At 44.0% G+C, this 22,177-nt stretch overlaps 1 protein-coding gene and 1 pseudogene across 1 annotated transcript in view; one reads left to right on the top strand and one right to left on the bottom strand.

Moving 5' to 3' along the window:
- LOC126259925 (bromodomain-containing protein 4-like) overlaps positions 1-22,177 on the bottom strand; it is a 70,668-nt gene that overhangs the window by 24,943 nt on the left and 23,548 nt on the right. Inside the window, exons 2-3 of the mRNA XM_049957017.1 lie at positions 21,803-21,990; positions 13,218-13,427 (exon numbers count right to left, since the gene is read on the bottom strand). Of these exons, the coding sequence (XP_049812974.1) occupies positions 13,218-13,427; positions 21,803-21,982 (390 nt within the window). The 5' untranslated portion in view covers positions 21,983-21,990. The remainder of the gene's footprint in view (positions 1-13,217; positions 13,428-21,802; positions 21,991-22,177) is intronic.
- Positions 14,116-14,233, top strand: LOC126261310 (5S ribosomal RNA; annotated as a pseudogene).

Genomic DNA, 22,177 nt, shown 5'->3' with positions numbered 1-22,177 from the left:
AGAACGTGTAAATAGTTACCATCGTATATCAGGAGCATTGTATTCCATTTCGGCAGTGACTACGCCAGCAATGTCATGATTCTCTCTGGAGCTGTATTTGACGGGTAAACATAGCGCTATTGCGTAGTTGGCACTTACAACGCTTCGCTCACCAGGGCAGTCGAAAGCGTATTCAAACAGGGCAGCGGGCAAAGTGGCACAGCGCGCGCATGCGCACTGCGGCTGTCGGCCTGCGTAAACGACAGCGAAGGGCAAACAGAAGACTCGCGTGTTTACCCTGGCCGGTGCACTCTCGTGAGCGAACGCTGCTGTACCGCGGAGCCGCGCCGAAACCTGACTACCTGGCACGAACAGGAACAAGAGACAGGCTTTATTCGGGACTGCCAAGGTCTAGGGCACACACTGTGACATGCCGAGAGAGAAATACAGAAGCACTTTTACTTTTGGAATATTTAAACGATTCTGACAGACGTAGTGGCGTCCGTCTCGCCTTTATTGCACAGGAACTATCTCCGTGGAGATCCGCTTAAGAAAAACAAATCGTCAACCATTCACCTGAAATTGATTTGTTACGCATATTCTCTTAAACCATTAATTAGAAATACATGTCACTGCATTCTAGCTGAAAATCTTCTAGCTGTGGAAAGATAATGTAGGCATTGTCTCCAACGTAACGTTGGTATCGCTAATATTACATAACGATTTGAGACAATGATAAGAGGTTTCCGTTAAATGATGGAACGCGAAGGAGAAAGTAACTTGCTACATTTTTAATCATCGTAATGTCTGTCGGGTAACGAGACTGAAGTAATTGTGTGTTTTTTCTTTTTTCAAGAGTAAAATCGAAGGGAATATCTGATGCACTCTCTTAAGCAGAGAGAGAAGTATGCAGTTAGGATATGGAGAAAGATTATTACCTCTAGAGGGAAATATTCTTAATGACAGGCACTGCTTTACTTCTACCACTACCTTCATCCTACTTTCCAAATATCACAGAAGTTCCCCTGCATACCTTGCGGAACTAGTGATCTTGGCAGAAACGATATTGCGGATAAATGGCTTAGCCACAGCCTTAGAGATTGTTTCCAGAATGAATTTTCCATTATGCAGATAAATGTGCGCTCTGCTGAAACTTCACTGAGAAAGTATGATACCCCTCCTCCCGAAACATGGGGGAGTGCTGTCCGTACTACATGGAAGAATCAGCTACAAAATATTTATTACTAGGAATCAATATTGTGCTCTTTATTTGATTTAGGCCAGAGTGTATTAGCGGCTGCATGTCCTCTTGTCTTTGTTTCCTTACGTTGCTGTCCAACTATTATTTGAATAAATTGGCTGTAATGTCCTTTAATTTTAGAATGTATTGTTTACTGAAGATTCTTCTTCTTTTTTATTTCTGATACTTTTCGATCATTGTAGTTTACTAGGAACTCCATGTCAGGACTCCGGAACGCACAAGCAGCAACGCCAAAATGCAGGCGACACACAAGACTCTTAAACATCGCAAGTTGCGTAACTTACAGGGGTTTGTAACAAATACATCGCTGATTTTATGTATTCTCCGCGAATACGTGATATAATTCTACTACAGTCATGCCTCTCAACATGTAAAACTATTGACAAGATAGCGTTAGCATATAACATCCGTCAATAGCAAGGTAATAAAGACGGCGCTCAAGAACGCGCTGGAGAAGAATAAAAACGGAAACGGACCGTGTCCATTTCAAGGGTACTACCCCACACTTTCCTTCAGCGGCTTAGGGACACCGCGGGATACCTTAAATTGGTTGTTCAGTTTGAAACACCAGCGTGCCGAATGGGAGTCCAGAGTCAAGCTCTGCGCCACATCGCTCGGTCTCTCAAACGAAGTACTGCCTCTCATTTATCTTTAGCGAGTGAAACTGTACTGATGTTACAGTAGGGCAGTGTCTGTATTTTACTGTGTCTATGTAGATCGATGCAACGTTCTTTCGGACATGCATGCAAGCAATCTGACGAGCATAACAATGTCTCTTCCTTTTCGGGAATCGTACCATCTGTATGCCAGCACTAAGGGACGTCGACACACAGACATATGGAAGTTTTGTCTGGCCATGAGTAGAGTACTGGTAGCAAAAGCGGGTAAGGCGACCTCTCCTGTAAATCAGGATATCCAGGTTCGAGTCCCGACCCGGCACAAATTTTCATATGTTACTAGTAAATCGTATAGCCGTTGTACAATCGTATTTCCAGTGTGCGAGTGTATTTCATAATAAACTGATGGTCATCACTAATTTGACCACAACGTCTTTGGCGACAGACTCGTGGATCAGAATGTTCTTTATGTAAATCTCTTTGAAGCCGAATAAAAATTTCGATTTTTTTACTGTTATCTTAAGGTTAGTAGTCAAGGAGCGAATGATTAAGGCGAATGCAGGTTAAACTACCCCGAAAGTCCGAAGTCCGCTTCCAATTGGTCAGTACATGTCATCAAAACGTGACTCGGAAGGCAGGAACCCCAGAAACGGGAGCTACAATGGCATTTCGAATTACATAAGATTACATCACACATGTTTGGATGAGAAGAATGGAGCACACTTCTCTGTAGTGTTTCTGAATCAAGAATATTCATCTATGCACTATTGAGTTCGTAGCACACATTACTGTTAAACTTCCTAACTCAGAGTCTAGATTCCATTGGTAGCTTGATGAATCTGCCTAATATGAAGTGTGGTCCAAGATCCACTTCTGCTTAAACAAAATATTTTTATTGATGATTCAGTGTTCGTCCATACACGTCAGGCAGTTATAAAGTTTTAGTTTTCACCTCAGCAAACAGCTTTACGTGACTGATTGTATGTATGTTTGCAGATACATATCTACAGTCCTGGTACGCATTGAAACAACTGGACCGTAACACGCCACCAGAGTAACCAAAGCAAACTGGCGCAGCTCACTGGTAAAGTGGAATACCCTGCGGTAATTAACTTTCTGACTCTTAAGGGTACAGCGCTGCAACAGTCTATATTGTGTTGCTAGAAGCGTGTGATAACAATGCACTATAATACGAGATAGTGCTTTGGTGGTGCAGAGGGTGCCTGTGTGGACAAACAAGTCTGAAGAGGAAGAAAAAAGTGGCGGACCATCACTCTGTGAAGAACAGGAAATCTCAAGGGAAGTGGAACCCATGGTGCTCGAAGACCAGGGTATCATAATCGATGCGATTGTGGGAAAAGTGAAAATCAGACATGGATCAGTTTTCAGAATCTGATATCAGATAGCTTTTGGATAGGAAAAAATTTCACTTGCCAACTTTCTCGTGCGAATACGAAAATATTTTCATAACTCCCTCCTTCAAAGGGGGAAATGGCCATCGTAACATGATGGGTGTTCAGAAGAAAGGTTCGAAACAAACTGTGGGTATAACTGAGGTCTTTATTCAGAAGTAATCACCAGAGGCCCGAGCGCAGCTATCCCAATTTTCGCGAGCCGAAGGATTCCATCTTTCAAGAATTCCTTGGCTATGACGGGAACCAGTCCTTCACTGTGTCCCTCAGTTCGTCGTCCCAGTTGAAGCGCTTCCCTTTGAAGTTTTTTTTAGCGGACTGCACACACGGAAGTCGTAGGGCGACATGCCTGGGATGTAGGGCGGATGCTCAAGATGCCCACACTTGCACTTGGCCATCACACTTTGTGTGACCTTCGAGGCATGTGGAGGCATGTTGTTATGGAGAAGAATCACTCCGTCCGTGAGGAACTCAGGCCATTTGCTCCTGATAGAGTTGCGTAGGCTACGGTATGTCTCTCAGTGCACGTCACTGTTAATGGTTTTCCGTGATGGTTGTCGAGATAAAGCATAGCGGGAAGCTGCCCAAGGGGGCATTGAAAGGTGAATTGTCGACGAGTCCTATCGCTATCACCAGGTTTCCTGGTCCCAACTTTACTTGTTCGAAGCGATAGGCAAAACTTCATTGTTGTCGAGGTAGCACAGATATGAGGAGGATTGTGATTTAAATACATGTACGGGAAGTAGAATCCGCATCCGTAGCGGTGTGGTCATCGTAGCTGTCTGACATGTGCAGGACTTCCCGGTGCTGCCAGGGGTTTTTCCTTGGTGGGACGACTGTAATGGGATGCACTTTGATTCGTAATGCCAGTTGAAGAGCTACTTGAGTGAGGACGAGCGGCTCCAAGGTGCGCTAAATCGACAACGGCTGGAAGAGCGGTGTGCTCACCAGACGCTGACTCCATACCGCACCAGCTTGATGCCATGTGGCAAAGAACGGCACGGCGGTCGGTCGGACCGACTGACCCGGCCAGAGCATAGGAGCTTACGGGAAGTAGAAAGGCAACAATATAAATGAATTAATAAATATAGATCACAGTGAGGTGGGAAAATGATCTTACCGGGATTACAAGAACAGCCACTCAGTTCAGCATATCCTCTGGGATAATTAAAACATTTAGAGGTAAGTATAGTGCAGTCTTCATTGCACCGGCGGCTTGTTGGGAAACGCTGTCAAGTTTCGCAACGAGCCAGCTGTTAATGCTAGTCTGCGAGGCCCAATGCATTTTCACGCGCTGTTAGCAACGGCCTCCGCTCTGTGCAGCTTTCACGCGAGCCGCTGTACACACTGCTGTCAATCTAACTGTGAGAGAAACCAGTGTAAATACCGGCGAGGGCAGTCACCCTTCTCTTCACGTTGAGTTTCTCGACTGTTATTCACCAGGAAATAAGGTAAATAAGCATGTAGTGTATGTTCGAAAGAACAGTGCAGATGCACATGAAGCTCGAATTCTTAAGGGGGACCGGCGAGATGCCGCGAGTAATGAGGTTTATGAGCAGGGGCACCAAGTCAGTAGTGTGTGGTGTAAGTTGAGGACTTGGGTCTGACGGGAGGCGTGCTGATGGCAGTCTGTGCGGGGGTGGTCACCACTGTGCCTGAACGGCGAAGTGGTCAACACAACTGCTGAGTAAACAGAAGACCTGTATTAGAAACCTGGTCTGGCACAAATTTTCAACTTGCGCCATTGACATAAATCAGTGCCCACTGACAGCTAATGTCTTTAATTCCTTCATGTCTTGAATATTAGAGTAGCTGTATAGATATTATAATTAGATTTTCCTCCAGACATTTGAGGCATCTTTATCTACGATAATGGTGGAATCTGAGGAAAAGGGGAGGGCATTGGACTTGGGGAGACCGTGAAGCAATGTTAGCCATAGTCTTGTGGTCGTGTAATGGTTAGCAGTCCTGCCTCGTAAGCAAGGAGGCCCACGTTCCAGTTCCAGCCGTGGCACAAATTTTAACTCATTTCTTCGGATTCCATCATTATCGCAGAATGACTTTGTTTAGCGCTGGAGAAAGATCCATTCACTGCGTAATTTATCACTCGTGAAACATCTGTTTTCATTTGCTAGTTTCGCCAAAGGTGCGTTCTAACCTTTCTAGGACAGGTGGATAAAATTTCGAATAGATGTCAATGCGCCCTCTGGCAAATCAATTCGTCGCAAACGTCCAGTATTTCCGGCACCGCATTCCTGCAGAATGTTGTAGTATCTGGCATCTTTTGTGGCAGATTTTCGAACGGAAATGTCTGGATGTGATGTATTGTACGTCCAAACATACTATGAAACGAATATTCATTGCTATTTACACATATTACATAAATGCTAATGTAGCTAAACAACGTGAAATAGTAAAATGTAACATACCACATTTTTGTGTCATTTCAACTACTTGTTTCTTAGAAAGGAATTGTACCTTTATCAACGTGAGTTCCATTAAAAATGGCAAGTAATAAGTCAATATGTGTATTGGGAAACATTCTTTATGGCTGGAGCACTGCATTTTACTTGAATGAAATACACGGGAATGACTTACGTAGTGGCGCAGAATGATACAAAAATTAAGGCAACAGATAAATCACGAAATGAAGAGATACGTAAACAATAGTGGATAAAGCAGGTCCTACCAGAAGGACTAACAGATTATACGGACATTTACTCAGTCATCCAGGTATAGGTAACTTAGTAGTGGAATGGGCAGCAAGAGAGAAAACTCTGTAGGTGGAGGAAAAACCAGAACGAGTTATGGAGGGTTTCGAGCGGGATTGCTACCACACTTTGCGTACTTTCACTTAATACCGCCCCATTGCATAATCTCCTTGAGCAATACTGCTGAGATCAAAAGATTATTTGCGCTTCATAAGCGACCAGTAAGAATATTACAAAAGTTGCTAAACAAACATTTTGCACAAGCCTGTTCAGAGATCTTAGGTTTCTTAGACGTATGTATCATTACATACACTTCGTATGGGCGTTTATGGATAATAATGGGAATGCGTTTAGGGTGAATTTTGAAGCTGACAAGCGCCATACTAGAAAGTTTCAATGAGGTTAATCGTTCCTCTCTACGTCTATGAATAAAGTTCCGTATTCTCTTGCAAACGTCTTTAACAGACTGTCAGCGCACACTATGAAATTTTGCAGGTTACCTACAACTTGTACAGAAACTAGTCTGGAGCTGTAAGTGTCGAAGGACATGAAAGGGAGGCAGGAACTGAGAAAGCAATTAGACAGGGTATAGCCTACTTTCCTGTATTATTCAAACTGTTGAGAAAGCAATGAAGGACATTACGAGGAAATTTGGAAAGGGGAATGCAGTTCAGGGAGACGAAATACCAATGTTGAAGTTCACCGAAGGCATTGTATCTCTCTTGGAGACAGCAACGGAGTTGGACAATGATTGGAATGGATAGTGTACTAGGTCCTATGGTGAACATAAATTAAAACAAAGTAAGGGTAATGTTTTGAAGTCGAAGTAACAGGTGATGTTGAGGGAATAGGATTAGGAAACGAGACACTGAAAGTAGCAGACATGTTTTGCATTTTAGACAGCAAAATAACTGACGACGGCAGTTGTAAAGAAGATATAAATGGCAAGAAAAGCTTTCCTGAGATCGAGATATACACTACTGTGCAAGACATAAGGACGATGTAGATAAAGTAACATAACATGTTAACAAAGAGGAAATGAATGAAAATGGGGAGTGCGTTGCCACAGGTCTCCCAATCGTGAGCAGAAAGACACGTCTCATGGTGTGAGGTCACGTGACTATAGCACCAAATGGGGCTGGACGTGCAACACGAGGTAGTCGAAGGAACAGGAAAAGCGATGTGCGTCATCAGTGACCATTTACGGTGTACTGTAGTGGTATTTTTCTTTACTACATGTCCAGGAGACAGCATCTGGATGACTTAAGACTGGAAAGAATAATCGGGAAACTGGAAGAAGGACGAAGTGTGCCGAATGTTGCGAGTTTGGTGTTGCTCACAACACTGTTTCACGTGCATGGGGAGAGTAGCGAACTACGGTCACTGCGGCCGGAAACACAGGAGCTATTCGATCACGGTCAGTTTCAGCAACAATGATCGCTACATTGTGCAGTAGGGAACAGGAGAGGCATGCCAAACAGCGGTTTGCAGTTACATTCAACAGGACCGCAAGACGCGGAATATCACGCTCCACTGTAGCACGGCGACTGCATGGGGTGGCGTCTTTGCCCGACGTCTGGTACTTGTGTTCCGTTGACGCCTGCTCATCAGCGACACCGTTTGTGATGGTGCCAATAACATAGGGACTGGACGAACGAGAAGCCGGATCGCGTGCTCTTCTCGGATGAGACTATATTAAGTCTGAATAATGATTCTGGAGATACCGCCTTATGGAGAGAGGCGGGAACACATAACGAATCCAGTAACATTGTGGAACACGATCGTTTTGCTGGCGCAGGTGTTGTGGTGTGGGGAGGCATAACGTTGCATGAGCGTACTGATCAACATATCTGTGAACACGGTACACTGAGCGGGCAACGTTATTGTACTCTACCCCTTTGTGCATTCGGCTCTGATTTGATTTTTATGGATGACAGTACGCAACCGTATCGACTTGCGCAGCTGGAGGAGCTCCCAGAACGTGAGATTATTCGCGGATGGTGTCATCTGCCCGTTTCACAAACTTAAATTCTGCCTAGCACGTTTGGAATGCTTGCGAAGACATTTTGAAGCACGCCCACATACACCAGCGACCGTCCAGCAGTAGTCAACTGCGCTCGAGGAGGAATGGAACTCCTTACCACAAGAACTCCTTACCAACCTTCTGAACAGGACGGAAACACGCTGGAGAGCGTGCATTGCCGTCCGTGGTGACCACATACTCTATTAAGAACCACGTCCCGCCTTTTGTAACGTCCAGGAGATCATCGTAAATTGTGCATGACTGCAGTGTAATTTGGGAAATATGGTTCAAATGGCTCTGAGCACTATGGGACTCAACTGCTGAGGTCATTAGCACCCTAGAACTTAGAACTAGTTAAACCTAACTAACCTAAGGACATCACAAACATCCATGCCCGAGGCAGGATTCGAACCTGCGACCGTAGCGGTCTTGCGGTTCCAGACTGCAGCGCCTTTAACCGCACGGCCACTTCGGCCGGCTGTAATTTGGGAAAGACTTCCAATAGACAAGATAGCATAAACTAGTCTTTACTTTTGACAACCGGTTTCCGGAATACTATCATCTTCAATTCCTGAACAAAATTCTGTGTACAAAACGTGTTCCGTTGTGAGTTAGTATCTCATGCCACATTGTCATCAAGGTGGATAAAGTACAGCACGTTATAAACAGGTCTGTCAAAAATAAAGCCCTTTACAGTTAACAAGCACCTTGTGCACAAGGACATGTTCGCATACGTAGCACTAATCGAGGCTTGGTAGCTCTTATACATACGATATACTGAAAAATGCACATTTGTACATGTGTTTACGTTTGCGTGACGTGTTACATACATCGTGGATCCATCTTGGAAAAAGTATACTGTGGTGTCACCGCAAGGCACCACACTGGCTAGGTTGTAGGCTTCAAATTGGCCGCGGTCCGTCAGTACACATGGGACCCGCGAGTCGCCACTGTCGACGCTAGCAGACCGAGCGCCGTCACTCGGCTGGTCTTACGGACAAGCTAGCGTACTGGCCAGTTCTACAGTCGACTTTAATAGGAATGGTTCACTTGTTTTAGCTTCAGAGATAATTTGCAGAGACGCTAGTGAGCATAGCCTTCAGCTAAGTCAGTAGCTACGACCTAGCCAGGCGCCACACCAGTTTATGCATTGACAATTGATCTATATGTGTGAAGCAATCAGAATTGTAAAGAAGTATTCGCAGTTCATTCTCTAACTGCACATGTAAATATTATTGTACAAAGTCAAGATCGACCTTCAGCGCTGATGCTGAATTAAAGCTAAGCATTTAATTGTATTCCTGTCTGCTACTTTCTAATCACCTAAGATGTTCCAGATACATCCCGTCAAGTATAGTTCATCGATCCTCACGCCAGCCTACGTGATCAACGCGTGCAATTAATGGCCGCACCTCCTGATCAGACTAAGAGTCAAATTGCGTGACTCAGCCGGGTCACCCTTTTTCCGTGAGGCCCATATTTCCGCCTCTTACATAACATATACGGTGCAACTTTGAGGATCAGAAGATGCCAGTTACAACTGTCGAAACCTGTAGTCAACAATAAAGAGTAATTTACATATGATATCTTGGCTATTGAAAGTTTTTCCCGAGTAAAACATAGTTTGCTCCTTCAATTCAGTGTACTTATTGTCTTTGAATAAAAATATCATTTCTTTTCATCTCACTGCATGTATTTTACTGTTACTTTCTATACTCTACTGTACCATACTGTAGCGGTTCTTTCTATGTATGATCCAAGTGCCATCGATCACTGAAAAGTTACTTTCGTCATTAAGTTATGCACACGAGTGTTAGAAAGTATTTTCTGAAAGTGTTGGTCTGGAGTGCGGTCGTGTATGGAACTGAAACGTGGGCAATGGACAGTACATTAAGAAGAGAATAGAAGAATACGAAGTTTGATGTCAGAAGAGGATGTTGAAGATGGCATGAGTAGAACTAGTAAGTAAAGAAAAGTTACGGGATCGGAGTGCGAAGAAAAGAGCTTTATGGTAAGAAGTTAATATAAACGTGGGTTAAGTTAATGGGAGACACCATGGAGGATCTAGGAATCGTCAAATTGGTAGCAGAGGGAAATGTGGAACAAGGTGATGGCATGCGGGAACAAATTGAGGTTGGGGTAGTAGTAAAGTTGCGCCCTACGAAAACTACGGTTCGGTAGTTTTGTTACAATACACAAATGACATAGTAAATGATACAATTACGGGTAGGATTGAAAGAAGCTTAACTGAATATGTGAGGGAGAAACTGGGAGCGAACGACTTCTCTTCGTTTTTTGTTTGTATGTTTTACATGTAATTAGAACAGAACATCTTTCAGTGTTAGTCCATTGTACATTTTATAGCCTTAAGAAATATAAATTGCATTTTGTAAGCAATAAAAATTATATGATCACGTAACTTCTGCGGTTTTTTGTGACCAAAGCAGTTAATTTTGATGCAAGTACAAAAATGGTTCAAGTGGCTTTAAGCAATATGGGACTTAACATCTGAGGTCATCAGTCCCCTAGACGTAGAAGTACTTAAACCTAACTAACCTAAGGACACCACACACATCCATGCCCGAGGCAGGATTCGAATCTGCGAAGCGCTGAAGCGCCTGGAACCGCTCGGCCACAGCGGCCAGCGATGAAAGTACAGTTTACGTGTGCAAATATAAAAAAAATCTATGTTATTAAAATATTGTATCTATATAATATAATTATATTTTATTCAACTGGACATTCTTCTTAATGATCAAAGAAAAAGTTTCCTGTTCTTATTGATAAGCGTGAAAGTTGTTTATGAGTAACAGAAACAAGTTATAAAGATCGACAAAGTATTGAAGCGGTATTTGATATGTTCTTGTTTTAAGTTTTTTTCAGGAAATTGAGTTTTCTAGCGTCATATGATAATCTGTATTGCTTTTTATTTTTACTGTGACATCCCTTTGTTTCATGTTACAAATCAACAATTTTTGAATAAAATCTCAATTAAAGATGGAAAATTTCAATTTTGCTAAATATACTGTTTATTTTTAAGTAACAGACAGGAGGATAACTACGTTCTGTAGGTTTCGCGCTCTTTATGTACCGTCATTCAATTTCGAGACAGTTCATTGCTCCCCAGTTTCCAGGGGAAGCTTGTAAGACATGAATCGTATACATAAACAGAGCGATCGAAATGAGGTAACGCCTGATAGGTATGCAACAGACTTAATTTACAGGTAATGCTGTTACGATCTTTACTGACCAACGCCACCAGGAAAACTACCGTAGTCTGCGCTTACTTATGACAGTCTACGGTAGCCTACTGTAGCTTTACAACTCTACGTAGTACTTAGGCAAGTATGAAACGTCTGGTATAAGGCAGAGTGCAACACTGTTTGAAGCAAATCTTCGGTTTTGTGAGAGCAACAACAACAACAACTACGAACTTAACGGAAGTAGTGTGCAGTTGCTGTTTTTGGCTGTAATGAATACGTTGACTCATTGCACATTTGAAGCCTCCACTTCGTTATGAGCTTTAAGGAATACAACGTGCGAATGAATGAAGTTAGCAAGTGTGTGGAGATGGAAACAGTAGGCCAGACAGGTAGAGGAAGAGCACAGCTCCAGCCCAGCGTGTGGGATGGAACTACTGGTTGTAACGGCTCCATGTAAGCCGCTACATGGCTCGACCCCACAACTAAACACACCTGAGTGCCCTTCCGACACTCAGGGAAGAGCCTGATGATAATTAGTAAGATAGGGTTATTTAAATATAGACGATCATTTTAATATTAGATATGGTAATTGTCTGCAAAGAGTGAATGCGAACGTATGATGAGGTATGCGTGAGATGTCGGCTGTGGGTGTGCTATAGGCATAGTGGAAGTGTAGCCAACCTCGAATCTAGTAGAGCGCGACTGCACTGGACCAGAGAGGCATAAGCTCCACGCGCGTCATTAGCGCTCGTTAGGTTGGCAAATAACCGTGTGCGGTATCTCTGAGTCCTTGCGGCCACGATGTGTGGACCCGGACGAGGGAGACGGTATCGGGGTTGTTTCTGGGAAGACCTGGGTGAGTAAGCACGCTCTGCTCTATTGCTCCGATAGTTAGCGAAGATTCAGAATTCCATGTTCACTTTGAACTTGGAAGCAGCTTCCCTGCTGAGGAAAGCCACTATGGTATTTCCTAGAATCATCTCGGTTAGGAGAGATAGGGAGATGATTTCTTTTGCCAAGTAATTTCATGGGAATTGTGTTCACTGCACTTGGGAGTGAACAGGCGCTCATTGCCGAGTAATACTCAGAATTGCTCAATTTGCATTTCAGTGTGAGTGTGAAGTATATATGCAAAGTGTATGTTATTTAAATGTGTTTATTGACTACTGATTGTGAAGAGATTGGTAACACGTGGTCCGCAGACCCCGTGCATTTCTTGGTGAGAAGCTTCAGCTCGACGTAATCACATTTCGTGATCGAGCTGGATCTTCTACGTAAATTCACGCGTGTGATTTAATTGCTCCTTCATAATATTCAGTAAAACTCGCGGAGTTACTTAAACGTGAAGACGAGACTTGCCCGAATTAAAGTTACAGTTGGAACCATGTGCTCTCTCCCAATGTTGTCCCATTTGGTGTATGGGAACCTTCCCCTTTTATCTGTTAGATAAAATAATAGAGTGAATGTTAGTGTGTGTTTGTGTGGCTAAATGATGATAGAAATGTGCAGGCGGCAATCATTGTCGATTCACGGCACATGTTAGCTGGATGTTTAACTAAGTTTACTTAGATATTATACTATTCGTATCACGCCAGCATTCCGTGATAAGTGAGAGGGAATATTTGAGATGGCAATGTTCATGGAATAAATGTGATTGTGTTATTATATAAATATGTTACAGTGACTTCTCCCAGCCACACCATATTCCCTTATCATTTCACAGAATATTTGGTATGCGTATTTCAGTTAATCACCTGTCTATGTCCCACTCATGGGCATATTTCATTTAATAAACTCTGTAAGGTGGTATTAAAACTTCATTATAATAATATTCTAATTCTAACTTGATCAAAACCACCGAATAAAACTTTAGTTTGAGTATTGATGCTTGTTGCTGCAAATGGCCGCCGGCGTCTTCTATAGTACAGGTGCCATTTATAAAATTGAGGATGCCTGCCGAGGGTGCGGAAAGCAAGTATCATGCATAGTGTGCGTGCAGTCGGCGTGTTACCAGAGGCTGTCCCTTTCCGGGCGGCGGCGGCGGCCCCGGCCTGCGCACGGCGTTGGGCGACTGCGGCTGCGGCCTCTGTATGGAATAGTCGCGCTGCGAGTCCTGCGGGGGCGGCGACGGCGGACGGCGGTACACCGGCTGCGGCGTCGGCGTCACGATGTTGCGGCTCAGCTCGTCCTCCTCGTCCACCGGCGCCGCTTGCCGGAACGCCTGCACAGCGGCGGCAACAGCCGCGGTCATCTGACGGTCTCATCGTTCGCCTCTCGGCAATGAGACACATTCATTACGTATGTTTTTACACCCGGAGCAAGCGGCACCTACGTCCCAGTCTTACAAGGGAACCTTTCGTATCAGATGTCTTACATATTCTCCATAAGGTTTGAAGGTCAGCGTGCGGACATCACTGTCCTAACATAAATCAGTTTTTTGAAAAACTCGAAAAAATCGACTTTGAAAGTTGGAGGATTACCAAACGCTGGTAAGTGCAAAACAATCATAGTGGGCGGTATCGTAAAAGTCTTATAATCGTAAGGTGTTTGTTTCGAACACTGCTAGCAGAAATTTTTTAAAAACTTTCTATTTGAATTACATATTTATTAACAAATGGAAATGTTGGTTGACAAATACCGAGTGACATTTTTGAAATATAAACAACATATATTACTTTTAATTGCAGGTCATATGAAGTTAAATTGAATTTTGATCCAAACAAGCGAAGTGCCTTATTGTTAAATAAAAGAGATATACATCATTAATACTATTCAACCTCTGGAAATAGAAAAAAGTATTAAATTTTCTATTTATTTTTTGTATTGTTGCACTAAATTATAACTTGTGAATAGTCGCATATTCATCTGATTAGTGATTATAAATAAAAAGATGTTATTTTTATTAAAACGGCAACGGCTTTGCCGCAGTGGCTACACCGGTTCCCGTGAGATCACCGAAGTTAAGCGCTGTCGGGCGTGGTCGGCACTTGGATGGGTGACCATCCTGGCCGCCATGAGCTGTTGCCATTTTTCGGGTTGCACTCAGCCTCGTGATGCCAGTTGAGGAGCTACTCGACCGAATAGTAGCGGCTCCGGTCAAAGAAAACCATCATAACGACCGGGAGAGCGGTGTGTTGACCACACGCCCCTCCTATCCGCATCCTTATCTGAGGATGACACGGCGGTCGGATGATCCCGATGGGCCACTTGTGGCCTGAAGACGGAGTGCTTTTTTGCTTTTTATTTTTATTAAAACATGCGATTTAATATTTGTAAATAAATGTCCAATTTTGACCTAGAATTGAGCTTCAAGTCCTATGAAAAAAATAGAACTCCGACCGAACAGGCTCCGGAAGGTCCACCGGGTCCGACCGACCGCCGTGTCGTCCTTAAACTATAGGCAACACTAGATACGTATACAGAGGGTCATGTGGTCAGCACACTGCTCTCACGACCTTATTTAGTTTTCGTGACCGCAACCGCTGCGTCTCAGTCAAGTAGGTCCTCGATTGGTCACGTAAGTGATGATTGCACTTCACTTGCCAACAGCGCTCGGCAGATGCGAACGGTCACCCGTCCAAATGCTGGCCAAGCCCGAAAGCGCTTAACCCCGGTGACTTTATGGAAACCGGCGTTACCACTACGGCAAGACCGTTGGCACTTCAAATCCTCTGAGTATGAAGGAAATCTGACACGGTCAACCCCTAAGGCCACCTCGTTAGTGAAGAGCCTTAAATCTTATTTTCGAAAAAAACACTTTTCAGAGATTACATTTACAATATATATGTTCACAAATTACTTCACTATATGTGTACAAGGGTATTTACAAACATTTAATTATCGCATAAAAAACGTAATTAAGTTTTTGGTTGTTTGCAGGTACATGCCTGCAATGTTGGTACACACCGTCAAGGCGCTGCACTACCAGATTACATCCACCCCCGGTAGCTGAATGGTCAGCAAGACGGAATGTCAATCCTAAGGGCCCGGGTTCGATTCCCGGCTAGGTCGGAGGTTTCCTCCGCTCAGGGAGTGGGTGTTGTGTTGTCCTACTCATCATCATTTCACCTCCATCGACGCCCAAGTCGCCGAAATGGCGTCAAATCGAAAGACTTGCACCTGGCCATCCATCTACCAGACGGGAGGCCACAGTCACACGACATTTATTTATTTATCATACTACGTCTTTAGAGGAACCGGGTCAAGTTGGCGCAGGCCATTGAGGAGGTCTAGTATCGGGAGCAGTGGAAATGTCGCCCTCTTGACAGGCCAATCTACAACGCTGAAGAAGTCATCTAAAGGTGACAATTAAAACTTGTCGACTGCCCTTCCTACTTATATAATTGTCCTTTTGCACGGGGTGTCCCAACAGGAATGGTCAATATCCTGGGAAATGACAGCAACGATCATTCGAAGGAAAAACTTCTTGTAAAAAAAGGGCTCTAAAATGCATGCCTTAAAAGCTACGAGCAATTTTTCAACCTCGATACTGTGAAGCAAATCTCTTCTGCTGCAAGCTCTTTGCCTTCCGCAGTTTGAGAAGAGAAAGTATGAACCAAAACAAGAAAAAAAGTCTAGTGAACGTGTGCTTTGAGGAGGATACGTTAAGAGCTATCAACAATGATTCAATAGAAGAGATGTGCTTCAGAGTAGCGAACATGAAAACTGTTTATGTTTACTGGACTTTTTTCTTGTTCTGGTCTATACTACCACGTTTCATAACATGGAAAGCAAAGAACTTGTACTAAACGAGATTTTTTCGCAGTAGTGAAGGTGAATAAGTGCTCATGGCTTTTAAGATATGTATTTTAGAGCCCTTGTTTACTAGAATGTTTTCCTGGTACGTATTGCACAGTAGTCAGTCGCAGTGTACCTGTTCATTACGCTGAGCAGATGTCAGAGTTTTCATTAGCCGTCCGCGAATACACTATCTGATCTATAGTATCCGGACGTCCATATGTAATGCGGGATTGACCACTAGATGTCGGACCAGTTAGTATGCAAGTAAAAGTAAGCAGGGATTATTGTACTGTCAGTAGAGAACCAGTAAGAGCAGAATAGCTCGGTCAGGAGAGCTCCGTGACTTCGGAAGTGGAATGTCATTGGATGTCACCTGAGTAACAAATCCATCAGGGACATTTCGACCCTTCTAAAGCTGCCGAAGTCGACTGTTGGTGATGTGACTGTGAAGTGAAAACACGAAGAAACAACCACAATTAAACCAAGGCCGCGTGGAGTGGTCACGGAGTTTGACGCGTCATGTCACGGACTGCGCGACCCCTCACGCCGGAGGTTCGAGTCCTCCCTCAGCCATGGGTGTGTGTTTTGTTCTTAGCGTAAGTTAATTTAGGTTAGTTTAAGAAGTGTGTAGGTCTAGGGACCGATGATATCAGCAGTTTGGTCCCTTAGTAATTCACACACATTTGAACATTTGCCGGCCTGTGTGGCCGTGCGGTTCTAGCCGCTTCAGTCTGAAACCGCGTGACCGCTACGGTCGCAGGTTCGAATCCTGCCTCGGGCGTGGATGTGTGTGATGTCCTTAGGTTAGTTAGGTTTAAGTAGTTCTATGTTCTAGGGGACTGATGACCTCAGATGTTTTGTCCCATAGTGCTTAGAGCTATTTTTTGGAGGAAACCCTAGTGAGATCCAAAGTGCTGCTTGGAACTCAGCTAGCGCAATGACTGTGCGAACGGAGTCAAGAAGAATGGGGTACATTGGTACAGCAGCTCCTCATAAGCTACACATTTCTGTAGTCACTGCTAAGCGACATTTGAGGTAGCGTAGAGAGCGACGCGACTGGACAGTGGATTACTGGAAACGAGTGATTTGGAGTGGTGAATCACGGAATAACCTGTGCCAACTCCATGGAACGGTCTTGATTTGGTAAATTCTTTAAGAATTATACCTGCCATTATGTTTAGTGCCAACAGTGAAGTACGGAGGACGTGGTCTAATGGTATGGAGGAGTTTCTCAAGGTCAGAGTGTGTTCCCCTTATTGCGCTTAAGAAAACGCGAGTTGCGTAATGCTATGAACACATTTTACAGCATTATGTACTGCGTAGAATAGAGGAACAGTTCGGACGATCAAAGATTGTTTGTATCAGCAAGATAATGAACGTTGTCATAAAGCACCATCTATCTGTTAGGCAAGCTTTGTGGACAATAACATTTCTGGACAGTAACGTATATGGACATGGACTGACTTTCCCAGAAGCCCCACCTGAACCCACCTTTGGTATGAGTTAGAACCTCGACTTTGCCCCAAACCACGGCGCACACCTTCTGTGGTTCAGCTCTTGAGGAAGAATGGTCTGGCATTCCTTCACAGACATTCGGACACTTAACTGAAATTGTCCCCAGCTGAGTTGAAGTCATCGTAAAGGCGAAAGGTGGAAAAATGTCCACTAGTAGGTGTCCAGAAAGTTTTGATTGGATAATGTAGTTCTGTTGCACAACGCTTCACATACAAGGTAATGGTGCTTTGGGATGTCGGTTGTCATCATTTCGTTTTGTGTGGGGTTGTAAATATTTTCAGATCTACACATTTATGTGCTGTGTAATATATTAGAGCTATTTGGAAGATATAGTTAATTCTTTAGTTACAGAATTTTATGACGCGCAGAACTACCAGGTGGTTACAATTAAAATGCCCTGTAATTATAGTATGGCATCCAAACTTGATAAATATTCTAATGCATTGATGTGAAACCGATTTACGTTGAAAAAAATTCCAGTTTGGCCACCAGGTGCAAGTCTGGCACTGTGGATACAATAAAGATGTATAGAAATGTTTCCATATGTGATGGATGAGGAATGGGACGTGGGCAGAAAAGGTCAAACGAGTGAGAAAGAAATACTGTTGATTTTGTTATTAAACGACGCTTGTACAATTTGTTCAGTAGGAGCAACGGAGACCTAGCCGAGATGCCTGATTTGCACCTGGTGACCAAAATTGTAACTAATTTTTTTTCAGCGTAAATTGTTTCCACATTAGCATGTCTAATGCACATCTACCAAACTTCCTGGCAGATTAAAACTGTTTGCCGGACCGAGACTCGAACTCGGGACCTTTGCCTTTCGCGGGAAAGTGCTCTACCATCTGAGCTACTCAAGCGCGACTCACGCCCCGTCCTCACAACTTTACTTCTGCCAGTACCTCGTCTCCTACGTTTCAAACTTTACAGAAGCTATCCTGCGAACCTTGCGGAACTAGCACTCTGCAGAGTGAAAATCTCATTCTGGCACATCTACCAAGTTTCACTGCCATACGATAATTACAGCCCATACTGAAACTTCGTGAGCAGCTGCACTTTAGCTATAGTATGCAAAGTGTGGATGGTTGAGCCATAGTTCGTCGGTCGTACACCATCTTATAACTCGGAGAGGAAGAAGGCGTTCTACAACGGAACATGGGATCTTTGCAAATTAACTGAGTTTCTGTAATGTCTTAACACTGTTTTGAAAAAGGAAATTTATATTAGTTTTCAAAACGTATTTAATTTGTAAATGGTTTTTGATAGTACTTGTACTTAATTTGAACTCGCTTAATGGTGATTGTTGTGTAATATACAATGTAACTGATAGACCATTAAATGTAGAGTGTAAGAGGTATACGTGCAGAAACTTTTATACGTGGTAGCTTAATACGTACACACATCAGTGTGCTGGTTGTTTTTTCTCTGGACTGAACAGTCTTCCCACAAACACATCACTTACTTTACTACCTGGTATTTTCTGCGTGATCGTAACTGCACTACTAAGTGGAGTAGGTCTTTCATTACAGGCTAACCATTCTGCGTCCACATGTCGACACTTCCTGACATGCTGTCCAGACGAAAATAAGCATTAAGGGGGGTAGGACGTCAAACGGGCCGACTTGGAGCAGGAGAGTCACCACAGAACATTTTAATTTCTAATGCCTATACATTTACAAATAAATTCATAAAACTTTGTCACCATGACCAGGAAGGATTGAGGACTCACACTCATCGCAGTGGAAGTTCAAAAACCTAGGAAAATACCTTTTTTTACATGTGAAATTTCATCATTTTTTCACTTATTACTGGCTACATTTGTTGCTATAGGTACACTTTTCTTCCTAAGTAAGAGAGATTCTTCGATGAATTTTTCGTAGCATACAAACAGTAGTTACAGGTGTATGAAACTCTAGAATTTTCCAAATCCATTAAAAAACTGTGGAAAAATTGAGATAATTAACTATAAAACATGAGTTTTTTCTAAACATGAAGTTTAAAATGTAACAGTTCATTCATTTTTTCATAAATTAAATAACTTCCAGAGTTTCATACACCTGTAACTATGGTTTGTAGGCTGTGCAAAAGTCATCGAAGAATCTATCTTACTAAGGAAGAAAAGTGTACCTATAGCAAAAAATGCAGCCAGTAATAAGTGAAAAAATGATGAAATTTCACATGTAAAAAAAAGTGTTTTGTTACGTTTTTGAGCTTCCACTGCTATGAGTATGAATCCTGAATCCTTCCTGGTCATGTTGTTAAAGTTTTATGAATTTATTTGTAAAAGTATAGACAGTGGAAATTAAAATGTCCTGTGGTGCTTCTCCTGCTCCAAGTCGGCCCGTTTGACGTCCTACCCCCGTTATTAGCTTGCTCTTGCCACAAGCACTTAGAAGTGCTAGCCAAGCTAAAACATACTATTCCTAACAGCTATAATTATTAGTCTGCAAATAAAGTAAATACTCAGAATGAGATTTTCACTCTGCAGCGGAGTGTGCGCTGATATGAAACTTCCTGGCAGATTAAAACTGTGTGCCCGACCGAGACTCGAACTCGGGACCTTTGCCTTTCGCGGGCAAGTGCTCTACCACTGAGCTACCGAAGCACGACTCACGACCGGTACTCACAGCTTTACTTCTGCCAGTACCTCGTCTCCTACCTTCCAAACTTTACAGAAGCTCGGAAGGTAGGAGACGAGGTACTGGCAGAAGTAAAGCTGTGAGTACCGGTCGTGAGTCGTGCTTCGGTAGCTCAGTGGTAGAGCACTTGCCCGCGAAAGGCAAAGGTCCCGAGTTCGAGTCTCGGTCGGGCACACAGTTTTAATCTGCCAGGAAGTTTCATATCAGCGCACACTCCGCTGCAGAGTGAAAATCTCATTCTGGAAACATCCCCCAGGCTGTGGCTAAGCCATGTCTCCGCAATATCCTTTCTTTCAGGAGTGCTAGTTCTGCAAGGTTCGCAGGAGAGCTTCTGTAAAGTTTGGAAGGTAGGAGACGAGGTACTGGCAGAAGTAAAGCTGTGAGTACCGGTCGTGAGTCGTGCTTCGGTAGCTCAGTGGTAGAGCACTTGCCCGCGAAAGGCAAAGGTCCCGAGTTCGAGTCTCGGTCGGGCACACAGTTTTAATCTGCCAGGAAGTTTCATATCAGCGCACACTCCGCTGCAGAGTGAAAATCTCATTCTGGAAACATCCCCCAGGCTGTGGCTAAGCCATGTCTCCGCAATATCCTTTCTTTCAGGAGTGCTAGTTCTGCAAGGTTCGCAGGAGAGCTTCTGTAAAGTTTGGAAGGTAGGAGACGAGGTACTGGCAGAAGTAAAGCTGTGAGTACCGGTCGTGAGTCGTGCTTCGGTAGCTCAGTGGTAGAGCACTTGCCCGCGAAAGGCAAAGGTCCCGAGTTCGAGTCTCGGTCGGGCACACAGTTTTAATCTGCCAGGAAGTTTCAAAGTAAATACTAATGGAATGTTGTTCAGTACACTAACCCCAGTCACCAATAAATGTATCTGCAATTATACTCATTATACCCTGAACTCGCATTCGGGAGGACCACGTTTCATACTCACTTCTGGCCATCCTGATTTAGGTTTTCCGTGATTTCCCTAAATCGCTTCAACCAAATGCCAGGATGGTTCTTTTGAAATGGCACGGCCGACTTCCTTCCCATGCTTCCCTAATCCGTTGGAACGATGGCCTAGCTGTTTGGTCCCTTCAACCAACCAATCAACCGACTCTTTACACCCTTGTAGTACGGACAACATTTTCTCTAGTGCAGCATTTTCAAATTTCCACAGGATATTTGTTCATAGTTACACGACCGTGGTGTACGGTGGAACATTTTTTAACTTTTGGAAAAGACTTACTTTTCAGAGCAGTTTTTGTAATTTCAGAAAAATAGACTGCAGTGCATAAAAAGTGAATGCCATTATTTCAAAAAGAAATAATAAAATATAATAGCCTCTATTACAGGGCCTTCTAGAGGCGAAAGTGCGAGAAGTGTTCCAAGGTACAGCACTCTCCTGTACAATGAAGGGGAGTGAGTAATGTTGGCGATATTTATGCCATTGTATTGCTGACTTGTAAAGGAAAGGACGAAGTCGTTAACAGACTGGGGACTGGGAAGGAAATGGATAGTGTTCTTTCAAAGCAAACGTCTTGGCATTCGCCACTGGCGTTTAAGGTAATCGCTCACTTCCTAAATCTGGCTGGCCACACGAGGATTTGAACCGCCGTCCTCCTGAAAGAGTGCAGCGCACTAACCACTGCACCCCCTCCATCTGTGCAAACTTGTACATGGGTGAGTGTCTTGTGGTTTACGTGTAGTTACGGGCAGGGGCAGGGTGCGGTACCTGTGGCGGCGGGAAGCGCAGCTGCTGCGGCAGCGGCACCCCCTTGGGTATCTGCGTGACGCCACGGGGCGCGAACGTCTGCCGCTTGCCTCGCTCCTCCTCCAGTTCCTCGTCGAACTCCTCGCCCACCTGTGCGCGCGCGAACGCCGCCAGCGCCACCACCAGCAGGAGCACCCTCATCCTCGTGCCTGTAACACACACACACCGCCTTCTTGTAGCACACGCGTGTGGTATCTGGTCGCCTGCGTCCTAGGTTACCCGCCGAGCAGTGGTGCTTGCAGTGCTGCCTATGCAGCAGGCGAAACTCTCACATGGGCGAGGAAGACACTGCCTTAAAGCAGGGCTTCCCAAACTTTTTCCTCTGACAGAACACTT

This window comes from Schistocerca nitens, chromosome 5 (genome assembly GCF_023898315.1).
Source record: "Schistocerca nitens isolate TAMUIC-IGC-003100 chromosome 5, iqSchNite1.1, whole genome shotgun sequence".
NCBI lineage: Eukaryota > Metazoa > Arthropoda > Insecta > Orthoptera > Acrididae > Schistocerca > Schistocerca nitens.
Note: the sequence above shows the minus strand (reverse complement) of the source record. Positions and strands in the feature narration are given on the sequence as shown.